Raw genomic sequence first — 19863 nt, forward strand, 5'->3', positions numbered from 1 at the left:
TTATATTATATAATTATTACATATATAGGTGTTATATTACAGGATTATTACATCTATAGGTGTTATATTACAGGATTATTACATCTATAGGTGTTATATTATGATATATTGATATATGATATTATGATATATTATGATGTGAATGAGTTCTCTGTACAGCGCTGCGGAATTAGTGGTGCTATATATAAATAATAAATGATGATGATGAAGATATTATAGGATTTTTACATATATAGGTGTCATAATGTAGAATTATTACATCTATATATGTTATATTACAGAATTATTACATTTATAGGTGTTATATTACAGGATTATTACAGCTATATCTGTTGTATTACAGTATTATAATATACATTATACTATGATAGGAATGTCCTCACATCACTCTGCAGGGGGCGCTGTTGATGTTGCTCTCTATACCCTGCATAGACAGTAACATAATGAGATGACTGAGTGTACACCCCCCGCAGCACTCAGTGTACATGTCTACACATGGTGGTTCTGCTGGAGAGCAGGGTGTGACCGGCCGTTGTCTCAGTACCGTGTGTCTGACATAGATTAGGCGTAGATCCTAGCGTGTTATGTGTAGATGTCCTGTGTGTAGAACTATGTCATAATTCCCCTTTATATAATAAACCCCTGGATTACTATATATACTGTCTAATATCCGGAGTCATTACAGTGAGTCACCGGGCAGCTCTCTCCCTCCTCACAGAACCACTGACAATTATTGGTGGGGGTCACAAGGTAAGGACCCACATACTAGTATACGGAAGAGGGGGATTAACACCCTGAACCAAAGAAGGAAACCCGCTTTAAATGCCAGGAGATGCCAACCTCCGCATCATGTGACCTCTTCCACATCACGTGACCTCCTCCGCATCACGTGACCTCATCCACATCACGTGATCTCCTCTGCATCATGTGACCTCATCCCGTCCCCTCTTCCGCATCCCGTCCCCTCTTCCGCATCCCGTCACCTCTTCCACATCACGTGACCACCTCCACATCACGTGACCTCATCCGCATCACGTGACCTCCACCGCATCCCGTCCCCTCTTCCGCATCCGTCACCTCTTCCGCATCACGTGACCTCCTCTGCATCACGTCCCCTCTTCTGTATCCCGTCCCCTCTTCCGCATCCGTCACCTCTCCCACATCAAGTGACCTCCTGTGCATCATGTCCCCTCTTCCGTATCTCGTCACCTTTTCTGTATCTCGTCACCTCTTCCGCATCCCGTCACCTCTTCCGCCTCCCGTCACCTCTTCCGCCTCCCGTCACCTCTTCCGCATCAGATGACCTCCTCTGCATCACGTCCCCTCTTCCGTACCCGGTCACCTCTTCCGCATCCCGTCAAATCTTCCGCATCACGTCACCTCCTCCGCATCACGTCACCTCCTCCGCATCACGTGACTTCCTCCGCATCCCGTCTTCTCTTCCGCATCCCATCACCTCTTCCACATCACGTGGCCTCCTCTGCATCACGTCCCCTATTCCGTATCCCGTCACATCTTCCGCATCTCGTCACCTCTTCCGCATCCCGTCACTTCTTCCACATCACGTGACCTCCTCTGCATCAGGTCCAATCTTCCGTATCCCGTCACCTCTTCCGCATCCCGTCACCTCTCCACATCATGTGACCACCTCCGCATCACGTGACCTCCTCCGCAACCCTACCCTCTTCCGTATCCCATCACCTCTTCCATATCCCGTCTCGTCTTCCGCATCCCGCCACGTCTTCCGCATCCCGTCACCTCTTCCACTTCACGTGCCCTCCTCTGCATCACGTCCCCTCTTCCGTATCCCGTCACTTCTTCCGCATCCCGTCACCTCTTCCGCATCCCGTCACCTCTTCCGCATCCGGTGACCTCCTCTGCATCACGTCCCCTCTTCCGTATCCCGTCACCTCTTCCGTATCCCGTCACCTCTTCCGCACCCCGTCACCTCTTCCGCATCCCGTCACCTCTTCCGCATCACGTGACCTCCTCCGCATCACTTGACCTCCTTCGTATCCCGTCCCCTCTTCCGCATCCCATCACCTCTTCCACATCACGTGACCTCCTCTGCACAACGTCCCCTATTCCGCATCCCGTCACTTCTTCCACATCACGTAACGTCCTCTGCATCAGGTCCAATCTTCCGTATCCCGTCACCTCTTCCGCATCCCGTCACCTCTTCCACATCATGTGACCACCTCCGCATCACGTGACCTCATCCGCATCACATGACCGCCTCCGCAACCCGTCACCTCTTCCATATCCCGTCACGTCTTCCGCATCCCGCCACATCTTCCGCATCCCGTCACCTCTTCCACATCACGTGACCTCCTCTGCATCACATCCCCTCTTCCGTATCCCGTCACTTCTTCCGCATCCCGTCACCTCTTCCGCATTACGTGACCACCTCTGCATCACATGACCTCATCCGCATCACATGACCTCTTCCGTTTTCCGTCACCTCTTCCGCATACCGTCACCTCTTTCGCATCACGTGACCTCCTCTGCCTCACGTGACCTCTTCCGCATCCCGCCACCCCTTCCCCATCCTGTCACCCCTTCCGCATCACGTGACCTCCTCTGCATCCCGTCACCTCTTCCGCATCACATCAGCTCCTCCGAACCACATGACCTCCTCTGCTTCCCGGCACCTCCTCCGCATCACGTGACGTCCTCCGCATCATGTGATTAGCAGAAAACCACAGTTTATCAATAATCCATATTGCACATCGTTATCCCAATTTTTAACATGATACCAATAGAAACCGTCAGATGTACTAAGCCGCCAGTGTGCTCACCCCTGGGGACATGACATAATATAGAGGTGACTGTGAGACGCTGTTTGAGCGATCTCACCGTTGATAATACAGGAGAAGACATCACTGACTTATTATGACAAACCTCATTTATAGCTTTTGTGGACAAAGTGAATTTATAATTGACTTATGGGGCAAATTTAATTTTTCATTATATTAAGGAGGAAATATTATTGTATTATTATATTATGGGGTCAATAGGAATAATACATAATAACAGGGCAATAATATCTGATTGCTAATGGGGGCAATCATTATTTATGATGGGGCAGACATGTGACACTACAAGTATTAGCATATAGTTGCACCAAAGTGCATGCTGGCACTTGTAGTTCCCCTCGCTGGTTTACAGACAAAAAAAAGACATTTTATGTATAATGATATATAGAATGCGTTAATGGCACAACGCAGTCATTATTCATTTCATCGTTCTATATAGTTAGTTGTCCCATCACAATCGTTAGTGTCTTACACCCGTAACTGGGTGCAGTCCGTGAGACGACAACTAACGGGTGTATATGAGCTGATACTTTATATTACTGAATTGTGTTACAATGCGACATATCTGTGCACATCCTGGGAAAGAGGAGGGGGGTAAGGATATAGCTGATTATAGAAAGCTGAATATTCCAGGCTACATAGCTTAGGATACAAGTCACTGAGTGAATGTGTCTTCAACTAACAGGACAGTGCTCCTGATGTTCCTCCCTCGCCCCCTCCCTAGAGTAGTGATGCAGCACTGGATATTCTAGACACAACCCTCCATGTTGTCACGTCCGTGGCTTCTGTGTCGCGCGTTATGACACACAAATATGACTCCCTTGTAGGTGTGCACTGTACATGGCTGGGCACACAGTGAACGCCATTTTTTGTGAAATAAAAAGGAAATACTGTCTGTTTTATGTGCTATTTCCGGATAAAGACATATCTAGATGGGATGCTGTGAGTTTGTTTACATACAGCAGGGAGCCATGTCCGCTCCTCGTGGTCCCTTCTGGAATTCAGCGGACGAACATGGACACTTTGTAAACAACAGTCATGTTAACGCAGTTTTTGATTGGCTCCTTGGCAGTGCTCAGAAAAGCCTTGCGAGAGCTTCGTGAGGGCACCAGCCGCATCTAGCACCCCCCCCCCCCCCCCCACATAGCGCTAGAGCGCCCGGCAATGCCAAGTTTTTTGGAATAACCCACATATCCCTTACGACAAAACCTTAATAAAGAACATCTATTACATAGGAAGCCTTCAGAACTCAATGGACACAACTCAATATGTGACTTAATTATTCTGTATTTGACCATATATAATTTTGCAGCAGTTCACATTTGTGGCTGTAACTTAGGGATTAGTCATTTACTAAACAGATTTTATTTTCTGCTCAAAGTTTGTTTGACAATCGATTTAGTGGCTACAGAATAAAAATAAAGTTACATCACTGATCTTGTGACCGCAATAATAATTTAAACATTTTTCAGATTGTTACTAAATAACGGTTCCGTATCACAAGAAGTATTTGTCACTTAGTTTATATCAGTGCTCGGTAATATTTCCCCGGATGACTTGTAATTTAGATGAGGATTACGGATAAAGGGAGTTGGGGACGGGGTACGGTCGTAGGATGTTACAGATCAGAGTGTGATGGTGATAAGTATTGTAGTGATAGATGCTGGGAATATCCTACCAGACTGGAAAATCTAATGCCTGATCCTCTGGAATAACTTTTCCTGTTATACCTCTTAGACACGCACACACGTATGTACAGACCCCCTTACCCGGCTACAGACATGTAACGTAGACACACAACTCACCTCTGTTGTACTATCCTCAACATTTGCAATGAAAAACCGAAAAAAGTTCAAATAAAGCAAAGTCCAGCCAGCAGCGAGCCACGGTCTCTCCAATCTCAGAGTGTTGTGTACACACAGACAGTCAATAGAGACAGCTCTACCATTCCTCCCAGATAAGGCCGCCTCATTTAGGACCCCGCTCCAATGTGTTGGATCTGTGTTTGTCCCGCTGGTGAAGGTTGGAGTCCCAGCCTCGTGTCTGCACGCCTCTGGCACCGAGACGGGTGATAGGGCCACTCATCCGCTAATTATTACCCCAAACGATGCCTCCAGATGAACTGAAAATACTTTTAATACACTCAGACTGATAAAAACAGTTACAGCTGTCAAACAAACTCTTTTAAACAGCGATACATTTATATGTGTAAAGTCTCATCACACAGAGGCAGAGACTAGATTGTGATATGAAGTCCACCACCGCTGGTATATAGAGAGAGGGAGAGAAGTCTGAGCGATACGTGTAAGACCACCAAGGAATGGGTCCAGGGATGGGGGGTAAAGTCTAACTAAGCCTCAATAACCGTATTGCCACCAGGGTCCCCTCTCTCAAACAAGGCAAAATATACCCACTGCACTACAGCAAGTAAAGTAGAGCCAGTATACATACAAATGTGCATACAAAATGCTACCATATGCATCAGAAGACCGCAAGTTATTCAGCAAGCTACGGCAATCCCAGCTATGTTAACAACATCCAGACTTTATCTGGAGGATGAATTATAAATTTAATTTGTTTTCCTGCTATCTACCGCGTTCTCGGAAGTACTGTTCTTCGGCTATAAAGAAACTAATGGCATTTTGTGAAAAAAATAGAGTATGGTTTAAGTGAGTCCTGCGTCTTATAATCCACCGCAATACCAGCTACAGATGATAGGGGGCAGTGCACCAGGACACTGACAACAGCGACATGAGGCTCTAACGCAATATCAGCTACAGGCAGCAGGTGGCAGTAGACCATCCAGGGCCGTCTTACCAGCATTATAGGCCCCCCGGTAATGCAGTGCGCTGGGGCCCTACCTACACAACCACTCCCGGGAATACAAATTTCAATTAGAAATAAAATTAAGCTTATATTTATTGGTACCTCCAACAAAATCAGTGTTTAAACATTAGAAACATGCTGCACAGCAGAGATTAATCCACAAAACAGTTGGACAATCTAATATATAAATGCTTAGTGGCGTCTGTGTGTGTGTGTGGAAAAAAAACCCAAGTTGCAGCGCCACCTGCTGGGCAGAGTTATACACTGACCTACTAAATTCTTAGTGTGTGTGGGAAAAAAAATTCAAAAAGGGCTGAAATTTGGTAGGGCTCAAACTCATTTTCGTGAGGTAATTTTACCTCATGAACACACATGTGTAGAGGCGTGCATTAGTGTGTGTGTGTGTGTGTGTGTGTGTGTAAAAAACTATTTTCTCAGAAAGGGCTCATCCAATTGACCTGAAATTTGATATACTGACATTATTTGACAAAAAAATTAGAATAGTCAAGTCAGTTAACTTCCATCATCCCCCCTCCCACCCCGTGGGAGGGGTAGTAAAGGCTAAATTTACGAGTTGAGGGGTCAAACTCATTTTCGTGAGGTAATTTTACCTCATGAACACACATTAAAAAGGCCGCTTGCATCGGGAAGTAACGCTCTTCCCCTGAGGAGGCCTGGGCTAGGTCCAAATGCATGACAAGAACCTTTCTAAGACCTTAAGTAGCTTGATTTGACTAGAATGCATGAGTATCATGCACGGGTTAACTTGTATAACATAAGCCCTGAAGTTGAAAAACATGAAAATCTCACATAAAAATGGTGCTCACTTGGTAAATCTTACAGAGATGGCACAGTACCAACTCACTATCAATTATCTTTCGTGTGCGACACAAACATTTGGGGAATTTTGAAATAATTGGCTTGATGTCAATGGTCTTCCGGATGTAATTTTCCATATAAACGAGTGAGAGCCGAACGCTGCTGCCCCATTGTGCTGCCATATTGTGCTGCCCCATTGTGCTGCCCCATTGTGCTGCCCCATTGTGCTGCCATATTTTGCTGCCCCATGAGTCACTGAAGAAAGCAACAAAAATAGGAGCAACTTTGCACCTGGGCAAAACATGTTGCATTGGAGGGGGAGGTAAATTTAAAATGTCTGGACAGATTTACAGTTGGGATAGGACATGTCCTAGATTAACTTTAAATTTCAGTGTAAAAATAAAGCTATCAAGTATTTGTGTGCAACATGAAAAAACAGCCAGTATTTAACTTATGTGCCAAATAATAAACTGATTTGCACCCCTTGTATTGTAACATGGTTTTGTCCAGGAGAAAACCTACTCCTTTTTTGCCTTACTTAATGACTCAGGCCCTCTGAGTGCAATTTCTGGAATAATATACTGAAACGTTGGCAAGTTTATGGGGCCCCTATGCTCGTGTGACCACCGGGACAACTGCTCAGCGTGCCCATGTGTTAAGTAAGGGTGTGCACCGGCCACTTTTAGCGTTTTGGGTTTTGGGGTATGATTAGCTTGAGGTTTTGGGTTCTGATTTGTTTTACCAAAACATCCGACGAAAGGTTTTGGTTCTGATTTATTTTTAAAAAAGCATAAAAAGTGCTAAAAACCAGTTTTGTGTTTTTTTTTTCACTCCTACGCTATTATTAACCTCAATAACATTCAATAACAATCATTTCCACTAATTTCCAGTGTATTTGGAACACCTCACAATATTGTTTTTAGGCCAAAAGGTTGCACCGAGGTAGCTTGAGCACATAATGCCAAAAAAAGAGGTACAAGATGGAATTGTTCTGGGCCCTCTCTCCCACCCATCGCGAGATTTGACGCGAGACTTGGACGACAGAGCCTCGTTTTCAATTTTTTGCCCGCCGGAAATATCCGAACAGTGCTCGGATCTCGTTCGGATCCGCACTGTTCGGGTGGGCTCGGATTAGCGGAATCCGAGCCCGCTCATCTCTAGTGTTAAGACAGCCCTGGGACCATCACACTGACAGTTGCAACATGTGATGATCCGATGCAATACCAGCTACAAGCAGCAGGTGGCAGTGCATCACCTACACTGACAGTTACAACATTTGGTGATCCTCCGCAATACCAGTTACAGACAACAGGGGGCATTGCACTGTGAACACTGACAACTATATGCAGCAGGTGGCAGCACAGCATCACCACTGAGAACTGCAACATTAAGATCCGAAACAATATTAGCTACAGACAACAGGGGGCAGTGCACTGTGAACACTGATAACTGCAACATGAAGATCCACTGCAATACCCGCTACAGGCAGCAGGTGGCAGTGCACCATCACCACTGAGAACTGCAACATGAAGATCATCTGCAATACCAGATACAATCCACAGGGGACAGTGCACCATCACCACTGAGAACTGCAACATGAAGATTCTCTGCAATACCAGCTACAGACGACAGGGGGCAGTGCATCATGAGCACTGAGAACTGCACACTCTCCTATCACTTATAGCAATCAGCAATGCTGCTAAATGTCAAGGATTAAAGGACATCACCTGTATGCAAGTAAATGTCCTGCCCAGGGCTGGATTAAGGGAATGGAGGCCCCTGGGCTAAGGGCGCCTCCATTCCACCGTGAGGCCCCCAATGTGAGCCACCCACCGCCCCCCCGTACCCCGTGAGGGCCCCCCCCAAGCGCTTACCTGTCACTGTAGTCCTCCGTCCCCGGCGCGCTGTAAGCTCCTTACTGAGGAGATCTCGCGAGAGTTCACTCGCGAGATCTCCTCAGTAAGCAGAGTACTGAGCGCCGGGGACGGAGGACTACAGTGACAGTGCTCAGCAGCATTGATCGGGCTGGGGGCGCCCCCACCCCCGGACCGATCTATAATGCTGCTGAGGACTTTGAAGGGCCCCCTGGATGCCCAAGGCCCCTGGGCTATAGCCCAGTTAGACCTCGGGTTAATCCGGCCCTGGTCCTGCCGGACACACCTCATCTGTAGACACAGGGGTTACACTAGAGAGTCAAATTCTCAAGGGCTCTAAGCAAATGCCCCATTTACACATGAAACCAGCCCTTACCAGGTTATATTGCGCCTGTTAGGATGGGTGTAATATGGATCTGATAATGTCTTCTTGTATAGATACGGAGCACGTTTCTTTTTCACTAAGAGCACACTTGGGTGCCTGACATTTGGTGCATCAATCGAGTCATTCTCAGTTAAGTGGCCCCTCCTCCCTTGTGACGTAACAATGGACAAGGAGCATGATCGGGAGTAAGTACGCTGTTCAGGGGTCACCAATCCCATCGTATCCAAAAGCAACGTGCTCCAGTTGCTTTATGTTCTCACGCCTCATTTACCTATATACTACCTTTTTTCATTTAATTTTCAAATGTCGATTAGTACTGGGTCATTAACAGATGTGACATCTAAATAAGTAGTAATTACCCTGGGGTATTTGAAGCCAACTTTAATATATTTATAACTTTAGTATCTTGGATATCTAGCTATCGCCCACTGTCATCAACCATGACAGGCTCAAGAGTCTCTGTGAACCTCCAATAAGCTTATAGACAGTAAACTTGGTACGATTAGGAAAAATGTTTACCCCAATAACTTTTTAGTGTATTTATGAACTACATGAACTTGCATATTAGAAGAATAGTACTTTAAATACCCGTCCCTAACTGAACTGGGTCTGTGCTCTTTGAATACCTGCTCAAGATTACCCGTTATATTCCCGTTTCCACTCATCCCCGAAAAGAACACACAGAGTCAGGCTGATTTATTAGTTTAATGCCAGAATGGACACAAAAATCCTCATACATCCATCTCTGGTGTTTGCTGGTGGGTAGGTCAACATTTGGTAGCTGGGGACAAGAAGGAAGAGCTTGTAGATGTTGAGTGTGGACATCACAAGGAGAACACTGAAGATATGGTGTGATGGAGTCAGTGACAGGAGATTCATAGCTTCTATGTACAAACACAGCGTTATAGGAAGGCAGGAATGTCAGGAGGTGAGATCGCACGGCCTGTGAGACCGATTCATTCAGTTTCATCTGGACGGGTGAAAATCGATGACCAATTGTTGGGTCCAGTATTTTTGGCCACTATTTTAATCAATATGGAGACAAAGCTACTACTTGGTGGACTGTAGTCAAGTCCACAGTTGGCATCATGGATAATGGTTTAGTCCACAATATAGCTGCCAGCAGGGTCCACCGAGTTGTACACAAATTCTTAGATAAGAGGATAAATTGTTTATTGTGCTAATTTAACGGCTAAGTAGTAAAAATAACTACAGACCTTCACATAGCGCATAGTGACATTCAGTAAGAAATGCTCTTTCAGTACACAAAGTTCCATTACGTTTTATTGTTCAGGACTAAGAGTGACTCTGAAATCTTTGGGATCAACAAGACTAGGAGTTGAAGGGTTGAACTTGGTCTACAACTGAGTATTGCGCACTATAATGTCCTCTGACACTAATAGGGTCAGGTCCGGGGAAGAAAAATTGATTTCAGGACTGAAAAGTATGAAGATCAGCAGAATTGTAGCGATTGGATGGGTTTATGCTGGGAAATAAGAAGGTTTGAACATAACAAAGGACGGTAATGAGGCAACCAGTGTTCGTATTGAGTCATTGAAGAATTGTAGGCACAGAAATGGACAGCTGAACACATTAATATAGAGAATGGTGATGTGTGACACTAATTATATGAAGTTATCATGAAGTTATATGGTCTGAATGACGGGTGTGATGGTACAGGAGCTAGGTTTTGGATGTACGGTGTATGAAATTGAGGTGCAGAGAGTGAATGGTGAGGTTCAGGGACACTTCCGTTCCACACACTGTTTTCCTCCCTCCTCATATTCTTGCTTAGAGATCCACATCTGCTGGAACGTTCCCTAGGAGAAGAGAATAAGACCTCTTTATACGGCACGTTCCAGTTATTGTGTCGTTGGACGGCCGTGTGGTCTAGGACTACGTGATCCACAGATGGGCCAGTGTGATGTCTCCAGGAAATATGGAGGACAGGGAACGGATGGCCTAAGTCCAGAGGAAGTACATGTTGTCTATGTGTAAATAATACATCTATATATGGGATTTCATATGTATTTATATCACTGGATGTCTATATAGATTTGTATACATGTGACATACCAGGGAGGCCAGAATGGAACCACCAATCCAGGAGCTGAAACGGCGCTCGATGGAACTATTACTGGTGATGAGCTTGAGACGCATACTCTAAGGAAGAACACAAAGACATTGATAAGGAGAACGCGCAAAGAAGAGAAGAGGGAGTAGGAGAATGTGAAGAGGGGTTCAGGAGAGACTTGGATGTTTTGAACACATACAATAGGGATGAATACAGAGAAGGCGCAGAGAGGAGGAGAGGAGGAGGAAAGAGGAGAAGAACGCAGAGAGAAGTGGAGAACATGGAGAGAAGTGGCGAACACGAAGTGTAGGAGGAGAGAGGTGCAGGAGACAGGTGGAGAACGCAGAGAGAGGTGGAGGAGAGAGGAGGAGGACGTGGAGAGAGGTAGAAGAGAGAGGTGGAGAAGAGAGGTGAAGAACGCAGAGAGAGGAGGGAGGAGAGGGGTGGAGGAGGGAGGAGAGAGGAGGGAGGAGAGAGGAGGGAGGAGAGAGGAGGGAGGAGAGGTGGGAGGAGAGAGGTGGAGGAGAGAGGTGGAGGAGGAGAGAGGAGGAGGAGAACATGGATAGATGTTGAGGACGTGGAGAGAGGTGGAGGAGAACATGAAGAGAAGAGCAGGAAAGAGGAGAAAAACACGGACAGAGGTGGAGAATGTGGAGAGAGGAGGAGGAGAGAGGAGGAGAACACAGAGAGAGGAGGAGGAGAGAGGTGGAGAACGCAGAGAGAGATGGAGAACGCAGAGAGAGGTGGAGAACGCAGAGAGAGGTGGAGAACGCAGAGAGAGGTGGAGGAGAGAGGTGAAGAACGCAGAGAGAGGAGGGAGGAGAGAGGTGGAGGAGGGAGGAGAGAGGAGGGAGGAGAGAGGAGGGAGGAGAGGTGGGAGGAGAGAGGTGGAGGAGAGAGGTGGAGGAGGAGAGAGGAGGAGGAGAACATGGATAGATGTTGAGGACGTGGAGAGAGGTGGAGGAGAACATGAAGAGAAGAGCAGGAAAGAGGAGAAAAACACGGACAGAGGTGGAGAATGTGGAGAGAGGAGGAGGAGAGAGGAGGAGAACACAGAGAGAGGAGGAGGAGAGAGGTGGAGAACGCAGAGAGAGATGGAGAACGCAGAGAGAGGTGGAGAACGCAGAGAGAGGTGGAGAACGCAGAGAGAGGAGGAGGAGAGAGGAGGAGAACGCAGAGAGAGGAGGAGGAGGAGGAGAGAGGAGGAGAACGCAGAGAGAGGAGGAGGAGGAGGAGAGAGGAGGAGAATGCAGAGAGAGGAGGAGGAGGAGGAGGAGGACAACGCAGAGAGAGGAGGAGGAGGAGGAGGAGAAGAGAGGAGGAGAACGCAGAGAGAGGAGGAGGAGGAGGAGAGAGGAGGAGAACGCAGAGAGAGGAGGAGGAGGAGGAGAGAGGAGGAGAACGCAGGGAGAGGAGGAGGAGGAGAGAGGAGGAGAACGCAGAGAAAAGAGGAGGAGGAGAGAGAAGGAGAACGCAGAGAGAGAAGGAGGAGGAGAGAGAAGGAGAACGCAGAGATAGGAGGAGGAGAGAGGAGGAGAACGCAGAGAGAGGAGGAGGAGGAGGAGGAGGAGGAGGAGAGGAGAGAGGAGGAGAACGCAGAGAGAGGAGGAGGAGGAGAGAGGAGGAGAACGCAGAGAGAGGAGGAGGAGGAGGAGAGAGGAGGAGAACGCAGAGAGAGGAGGAGGAGGAGAGAGGAGGAGAACGCAGAGAGAGGAGGAGGAGGAGAGAGGAGGAGAACGCAGAGAGAGGAGGAGGAGGAGGAGAGAGGAGGAGAACGCAGAGAGAGGAGGAGGAGGAGGAGGAGAGAGGAGGAGAACGCAGAGAGAGGAGGAGGAGGAGGAGAGAGGAGGAGAACGCAGAGAGAGGAGGAGGAGGAGGAGAGAGGAGGAGAACGCAGAGAGAGGAGGAGGAGGAGGAGGAGAGAGGAGGAGAACGCAGAGAGAGGAGGAGGAGGAGGAGAGAGGAGGAGAACGCAGAGAGAGGAGGAGGGAGGAGGAGAGATGAGGAGAACGCAGAGAGAGGAGAAGAGAGGAGAGAGGAGGAGAACGCAGAGAGGGGAGGAGAGAGGAGGAGGAGAACGCTGAGAGAGGAGGAGGAGGAGGAGGAGGAGAGAGGAGGAGAACGCAGAGAGAGGAGGAGAACGCAGAGAGAGGAGGAGAACGCAGAGAGAGGAGGAGGAGGAGGAGAGATGAGGAGAACGCAGAGAGAGAAGAAGAGAGGAGAGAGGAGGAGAACGCAGAGAGAGGAGGAGAACGCAGAGAGAGGAGGAGGAGGAGGAGAGAGGAGGAGAACGCAGAGAGAGGAGGAGAACGCAGAGAGAGGAGGAGGAGAGAGGAGGAGAACGCAGAGAGAGGAGGAGGAGGAGAGAGGAGGAGAACGCAGAGAGAGGAGGAGGAGGAGGAGGAGAGAGGAGGAGAACGCAGAGAGAGGAGGAGGAGGAGGAGGAGAGAGGAGGAGAACGCAGAGAGAGGAGGAGGAGGAGGAGGAGAACGCAGAGAGAGGAGGAGGAGGAGAGAGGAGGAGAACGCAGAGAGAGGAGGAGGAGGAGAGAGAAGGAGAACGCAGAGAGAGGAGGAGGAGGAGGAGGAGAGAGGAGGAGAACGCAGAGAGAGGAGGAGGAGGAGGAGGAGGAGAGAGGAGGAGAACGCAGAGAGAGGAGGAGGAGGAGGAGGAGGAGGAGAGAGGAGGAGAACGCAGAGAGAGGAGGAGGAGAACGCTGAGAGAGGAGGAGGAGGAGGAGAACGCAGAGAGAGGAGGAGAACGCAGAGAGAGGAGGAGGAGGAGAGAGATGAGGAGAACGCAGAGAGAGAAGAAGAGAGGAGAGAGGAGGAGAACGCAGAGAGAGGAGGAGAACGCAGAGAGGAGGAGGAGGAGGAGGAGAGAGGAGGAGAACGCAGAGAGAGGAGGAGAACGCAGAGAGAGGAGGAGGAGAGAGGAGGAGAACGCAGAGAGAGGAGGAGGAGGAGAGAGGAGGAGAACGCAGAGAGAGGAGGAGGAGGAGGAGAGAGGAGGAGAACGCAGAGAGAGGAGGAGGAGGAGGAGGAGAGAGGAGGAGAACGCAGAGAGAGGAGGAGGAGGAGGAGGAGAACGCAGAGAGAGGAGGAGGAGGGAGGAGAGAGGAGGAGAACGCAGAGAGAGGAGGAGGAGGAGAGAGAAGGAGAACGCAGAGAGAGGAGCAGGAGGAGGAGAGAGGAGGAGAACGCAGAGAGAGGAGGAGGAGGAGGAGGAGAGAGGAGGAGAACGCAGAGAGAGGAGGAGGAGGAGGAGGAGAGAGGAGGAGAACGCAGAGAGAGGAGGAGGAGGAGGAGGAGAGAGGAGGAGAACGCAGAGAGAGGAGGAGGAGGAGGAGGAGGAGGAGAGAGGAGGAGAACGCAGAGAGAGGAGGAGGAGGAGGAGAGAGGAGGAGAGAGGAGGAGAACGCAGAGAGAGGAGGAGGAGGAGGAGAGAGGAGGAGAACGCAGAGAGAGGAGAAGAGAGGAGAGAGGAGGAGAACGCAGAGAGAGGAGGAGAGAGGAGGAGAACGCAGGGAGAGGAGGAGGAGAGAGGAGGAGAACGCAGAGAGAGGAGGAGAGAGGAGAGGAGGAGAACGCAGAGAGAGGAGGAGGAGAGAGGAGGAGAACGCAGAGAGAGGAGGAGGAGAGAGGAGGAGGAGAGAGGAGAACGCTTAGAGAGGAGGAGGAGAGAGGAGGAGAACGCAGAGAGAGAGGAGGAGAACGCAGAGAGAGAGGAGGAGAACACTTAGAGAGGAGGAGGAAGGGAGAGGAGGAGAACGCAGAGAGAGAGGAGGAGAACAAAGAGAGAGAGAGGAGGAGGAGGAGAGATGAGGAGAACGCAGAGAGAGGAGAAGAGAGGAGAGAGGAGGAGAACGCAGAGAGGGGAGGAGAGAGGAGGAGGAGAACGCTGAGAGAGGAGGAGGAGGAGGAGGAGGAGGAGAGAGGAGGAGGAACGCAGAGAAAGGAGGAGAACGCAGAGAGAGGAGGAGGAGGAGGAGAGATGAGGAGAACGCAGAGAGAGAAGAAAAGAGGAGAGAGGAGGAGAACGCAGAGAGAGGAGGAGAGAGGAGGAGGAGAACGCAGAGAGAGGAGGAGAACGCAGAGAGAGGAGGAGGAGGAGGAGGAGAGAGGAGGAGAACGCAGAGAGAGGAGGAGAACGCAGAGAGAGGAGGAGGAGAGAGGAGGAGAATGCAGAGAGAGGAGGAGGAGGAGGAGGAGAGAGGAGGAGAACGCAGAGAGAGGAGGAGGAGGAGGAGGAGAGAGGAGGAGAACGCAGAGAGAGGAGGAGGAGGAGAGAGGAGGAGAACGCAGAGAGAGGAGGAGGAGGAGAGAGGAGGAGAACGCAGAGAGAGGAGGAGGAGGAGAGAGAAGGAGAACGCAGAGAGAGGAGCAGGAGGAGGAGAGAGGAGGAGAACGCAGAGAGAGGAGGAGGAGGAGAGAGGAGGAGAACGCAGAGAGAGGAGGAGGAGGAGGAGGAGAGAGGAGGAGAACGCAGAGAGAGGAGGAGGAGGAGGAGGAGGAGAGAGGAGGAGAACGCAGAGAGAGGAGGAGGAGGAGGAGAGAGGAGGAGAACGCAGAGAGAGGAGAAGAGAGGAGAGAGGAGGAGAACGCAGAGAGAGGAGGAGAGAGGAGGAGAACGCAGGGAGAGGAGGAGGAGGAGAACGCAGGGAGAGGAGGAGGAGAGAGGAGGAGAACGCAGAGAGAGGAGGAGGAGAGAGGAGGAGACCGCAGAGAGAGGAGGAGGAGGAGAGAGGAGGAGGACGCAGAGAGAGGAGGAGGAGAGAGGAGGAGGACGCAGAGAGAGGAGGAGGAGAGAGGAGGAGGACGCAGAGAGAGGAGGAGGAGAGAGGAGGAGGAGAGAGGAGAACGCTTAGAGAGGAGGAGGAGAGGAGGAGGAACGCAGAGAGAGAGGAGGAGAACGCAGAGAGAGAGGAGGAGAACGCAGAGAGAGAGGAGGAGAACACTTAGAGAGGAGGAGGAAGGGAGAGGAGGAGAACGCAGAGAGAGAGAGGAGGAGAACGCAGAGAGAGAGAGGAGGAGAACGCAGAGAGAGAGGAGGAGAACGCAGAGAGAGAGGAGGAGAACGCAGAGAGAGAGGAGGAGAACGCAAAGAGAGAGGAGGAGAACGCAGAGAGAGAGGAGGAACGCAGAGAGAGGAGGAGAACGCAGAGAGAGGAGAAAAACACGGACAGAGGTGGAGAATGTGGAGAGAGGAGGAGGAGAGAGGAGGAGAACACAGAGAGAGGAGGAGGAGAGAGGTGGAGAACGCAGAGAGAGGTGGAGAACGCAGAGAGAGGTGGAGAACGCAGAGAGAGGTGGAGAACGCAGAGAGAGGTGGAGAACGCAGAGAGAGGAGGAGGAGGAGGAGGAGGAGGAGGAGAACGCAGAGAGAGGAGGAGGAGGAGGAGGAGAGAGGAGGAGAACGCAGAGAGAGGAGGAGGAGGAGGAGAGAGGAGGAGAACGCAGAGAGAGGTGGAGAACCCAGAGAGAGGTGGAGAACGCAGAGAGAGGTGGAGGAGGAGGAGAACGCAGAGAGAGGAGGAGGAGGAGGAGAGGAGAGGAGGAGAACGTAGAGAGAGGAGGAGGAGGAGAGAGGAGGAGAACGCAGAGAGAGGAGGAGGAGGAGAGAGGAGGAGAACGCAGAGAGAGGAGGAAAGAGGAGGAGAACGCAGAGAGAGGAGGAGGAGGAGAGGAGGAGAACGCAGAGAGAGGAGGAGGAGAGAGGAGGAGAACGCAGAGAGAGGAGGAGGAGGAGAGAGGAGGAGAACGCAGAGAGAGGAGGAGGAGGAGAGAGGAGGAGAACGCAGAGAGAGGAGGAGGAGGAGAGAGGAGGAGAACGCAGAAAGAGGAGGAGGAGGAGAGAGGAGGAGAACGCAGAGAGAGGAGGAGGAGGAGAGAGGAGGAGAACGCAGAAAGAGGAGGAGGAGGAGAGAGGAGGAGGAACGCAGAGAAAGGAGGAGGAGGAGAGAGGAGGAGAACGCAGAGAGAGGAGGAGGAGGAGAGAGAAGGAGAACGCAGAGATAGGAGGAGGAGGAGAGAGGAGGAGAACGCAGAGATAGGAGGAGGAGGAGAGAGGAGGAGAACGCAGAGAGAGGAGGAGGAGGAGGAGGAGGAGGAGAGAGAAGGAGGACGCAGAGAGAGGAGGAGGAGGAGGAGGAGAGAGGAGGTGAACGAAGAGAGAGAGGAGGAGGAGGAGAGAGGAGAGAGGAGGAGAACGCAGAGAGAGGAGGAGGAGGAGAGAGAGAGGAGGAGACGCAGAGAGAGGAGGAGGAGGAGAGAGGAGGAGAACGCAGAGAGAGGAGGAGGAGGAGGAGGAGGAGGAGGAGAGAGGAGGAGGAGGAGGAGGAGGAGAGAGGAGGAGAATGCAGAGAGAGGAGGAGGAGGAGAGGAGGAGAACGCAGAGAGAGAGGAGGAGGAGAGAGGAGGAGAACGCAGAGAGAGGAGGAGGAGGAGGAGAGAGAAGGAGACTGCAGAGAGAGGAGGAGGAGGAGGAGGAGAGAGAGAGGAGAACGCAGAGAGAGAGGAGGAAGGAGAGAGGAGGAGAAAGCAGAGAGAGGAGGAGGAGGAGGAGAGAGGAGGAGAACGCAGAGAGAGGAGGAGGAGGAGGAGGAGAGAGGAGGAGAACGCAGAGGGAGGAGGAGAGAGGAGAAGAGAACGCAGAGAGAGGAGGAGGAGGAGGAGGAGGAGGAGGAGGAGAGAGAAGGAGGACGCAGAGAGAGGAGGAGGAGAGAGGAGGAGAACGCAGAGAAGGAGGAGGAGGAGGAGAGAGGAGAGAGGAGGAGAACGCAGAGAGAGAGGAGGAGGAGAGAGGAGGAGAACGCAGAGAGAGGAGGAGGAGGAGGAGGAGAGAGGAGGAGAACGCAGAGAGAGGAGGAGGAGGAGAGAGGAGGAGAACGCAGAGAGAGGAGGAGGAGGAGAGGAGGAGAACGCAGAGAGAGGAGGAGGAGGAGGAGAGAGGAGGAGAACGCAGAGAGAGGAGGAGGAGGAGGAGAGGAGGAGAATGCAGAGAGAGGAGGAGGAGGAGGAGGAGAGAGAAGGAGAACGCAGAGAGAGGAGAGAGGAGGAGAGGAGAATGCAGAGAGAGGAGGAGGAGGAGGAGGAGAGAGGAGAACGCAGAGAGAGAGAGGAGAGAGAGGAGGAGAACGCAGAGAGAGGAGAGGAGGAGGAGAGGAGAGAGGAGGAGAACGCAGAGAGAGGAGGAGGAGGAGAGAGGAGGAGAACGCAGAGAGAGGAGGAGGGAGAGGAGGAGAACGCAGAGAGAGGAGGAGGAGGAGGAGGAGAGAGGAGGAGAACGCAGAGAGAGGAGAGAGGAGAGGAGGAGAGAGAGGAGGAGAACGCAGAGAGAGGAGGAGAGAGAGAGGAGAGAGGAGGAGACGCAGAGAGGAGGAGGAGGAGGAGGAGGAGAGGAGGAGGAGAACGCAGAGAGAGGAGGAGGAGAGGAGAGAGGAGGAGAGAGAGGAGAGAGGAGGAGAGGAGGAGACGCAGAGAGAGGAGGAGGAGGAGGAGAGATGAGGAGAACGCAGAGAGAGAAGAAGAGAGGAGAGAGGAGGAGAACGCAGAGAGAGGAGGAGAACGCAGAGAGAGGAGGAGAACGCAGAGAGAGGAGGAGAACGCAGAGAGAGGAGGAGGAGGAGGAGGAGAGAGGAGGAGAACGCAGAGAGAGGAGGAGGAGAACGCAGAGAGAGGAGGAGCAGAGAGGAGGAGAACGCAGAGAGAGGAGGAGGAGGAGAGAGGAGGAGAATGCAGAGAGAGGAGGAGGAGGAGGAGGAGGAGAGAGGAGGAGAACGCAGAGAGAGGAGGAGGAGGAGGAGAGAGGAGGAGAACAAAGAGAGAGGAGGAGGAGGAGGAGGAGGAGAGAGGAGGAGAACGCAGAGAGAGGAGGAGGAGGAGGAGGAGGAGAACGCAGAGAGAGGAGGAGGAGGAGAGAGGAGGAGAACGCAGAGAGAGGAGGAGGAGGAGAGAGAAGGAGAACGCAGAGAGAGGAGCAGGAGGAGGGACAAGGAGAACGCAGAGAGAGGAGCAGGAGGAGGAGAGAGGAGGAGAACGCAGAGAGAGGAGGAGGAGGAGGAGGAGAGAGGAGGAGAACGCAGAGAGAGGAGGAGGAGGAGAGAGGAGGAGAACGCAGAGAGAGGAGGAGGAGGAGGAGGAGAGAGGAGGAGAACGCAGAGAGAGGAGGAGGAGAGAGGAGGAGAACGCAGAGAGAGGAGAAGAGAGGAGAGAGGAGGAGAACGCAGAGAGAGGAGGAGAGAGGAGGAGAACGCAGGGAGAGGAGGAGGAGAGAGGAGGAGAACGCAGAGAGAGGAGGAGGAGAGAGGAGGAGAACGCAGAGAGAGGAGGAGGAGAGAGGAGGAGAACGCAGAGAGAGGAGGAGGAGAGAGGAGGAGGAGAGAGGAGAACGCTTAGAGAGGAGGAGGAGAGAGGAGGAGAACGCAGAGAGAGAGGAGGAGAACGCAGAGAGAGAGAGGAGGAGGAGGAGAGATGAGGAGAACGCAGAGAGAGGAGAAGAGAGGAGAGAGGAGGAGAACGCACAGAGGGGAGGAGAGAGGAGGAGGAGAACGCTGAGAGAGGAGGAGGAGGAGGAGAGATGAGGAGAACGCAGAACGCAGAGAGAGAAGAAGAGAGGAGAGAGGAGGAGAACGCAGAGAGAGGAGAGAGGAGGAGGAGAACGCAGAGAGAGGAGGAGAACGCAGAGAGAGAAGAAGAGAGGAGAGAGGAGGAGAACGCAGAGAGAGGAGGAGAGAGGAGGAGGAGAACGCAGAGAGAGGAGGAGAACGCAGAGAGAGGAGGAGAACGCAGAGAGAGGAGGAGGAGAGAGGAGGAGAACGCAGAGAGAGGAGGAGAACGCAGAGAGAGGAGGAGGAGAGAGGAGGAGAATGCAGAGAGAGGAGGAGGAGGAGGAGAGAGGAGGAGAACGCAGAGAGAGGAGGAGGAGGAGGAGGAGGAGAGAGGAGGAGAACGCAGAGAGAGGAGGAGGAGGAGAGAGGAGGAGAACGCAGAGAGAGGAGGAGGAGGAGAGAGGAGGAGAACGCAGAGAGAGGAGCAGGAGGAGGACGCAGAGAGAGGAGGAGAACGCAGA

General features: G+C 51.5%; 2 protein-coding genes across 3 annotated transcripts in view; both read right to left on the minus strand.

The window, feature by feature from the left end:
- The window catches only part of TFR2 (transferrin receptor 2), a 156374-nt gene that overhangs the window by 66289 nt on the left and 70222 nt on the right, over nt 1-19863 (minus strand). The window contains exon 1 of one of the 2 annotated variants that reach the window (XM_075206180.1): nt 4622-4843. The exons of the other annotated variant lie outside the window; for it this stretch is intronic. The gene's annotated coding sequence lies outside the window, so the exon portion shown is untranslated. Of the gene's footprint in view, nt 1-4621; nt 4844-19863 lie in introns of those variants that run through there. 2 annotated transcript variants of the gene reach the window in all.
- Nucleotides 9407-19863, minus strand: part of ACTL6B (actin like 6B) — a 39848-nt gene continuing 29391 nt past the window's right edge. Inside the window, exons 13-14 of the mRNA XM_075206166.1 lie at nt 10797-10883; nt 9407-10540 (exon numbers count right to left, since the gene is read on the minus strand). Coding sequence (XP_075062267.1) covers nt 10460-10540; nt 10797-10883 — 168 coding nt within the window. The 3' untranslated portion in view covers nt 9407-10459. The remainder of the gene's footprint in view (nt 10541-10796; nt 10884-19863) is intronic.

This window comes from Mixophyes fleayi, chromosome 4 (genome assembly GCF_038048845.1).
Source record: "Mixophyes fleayi isolate aMixFle1 chromosome 4, aMixFle1.hap1, whole genome shotgun sequence".
NCBI classification, from domain to species: domain Eukaryota; kingdom Metazoa; phylum Chordata; class Amphibia; order Anura; family Limnodynastidae; genus Mixophyes; species Mixophyes fleayi.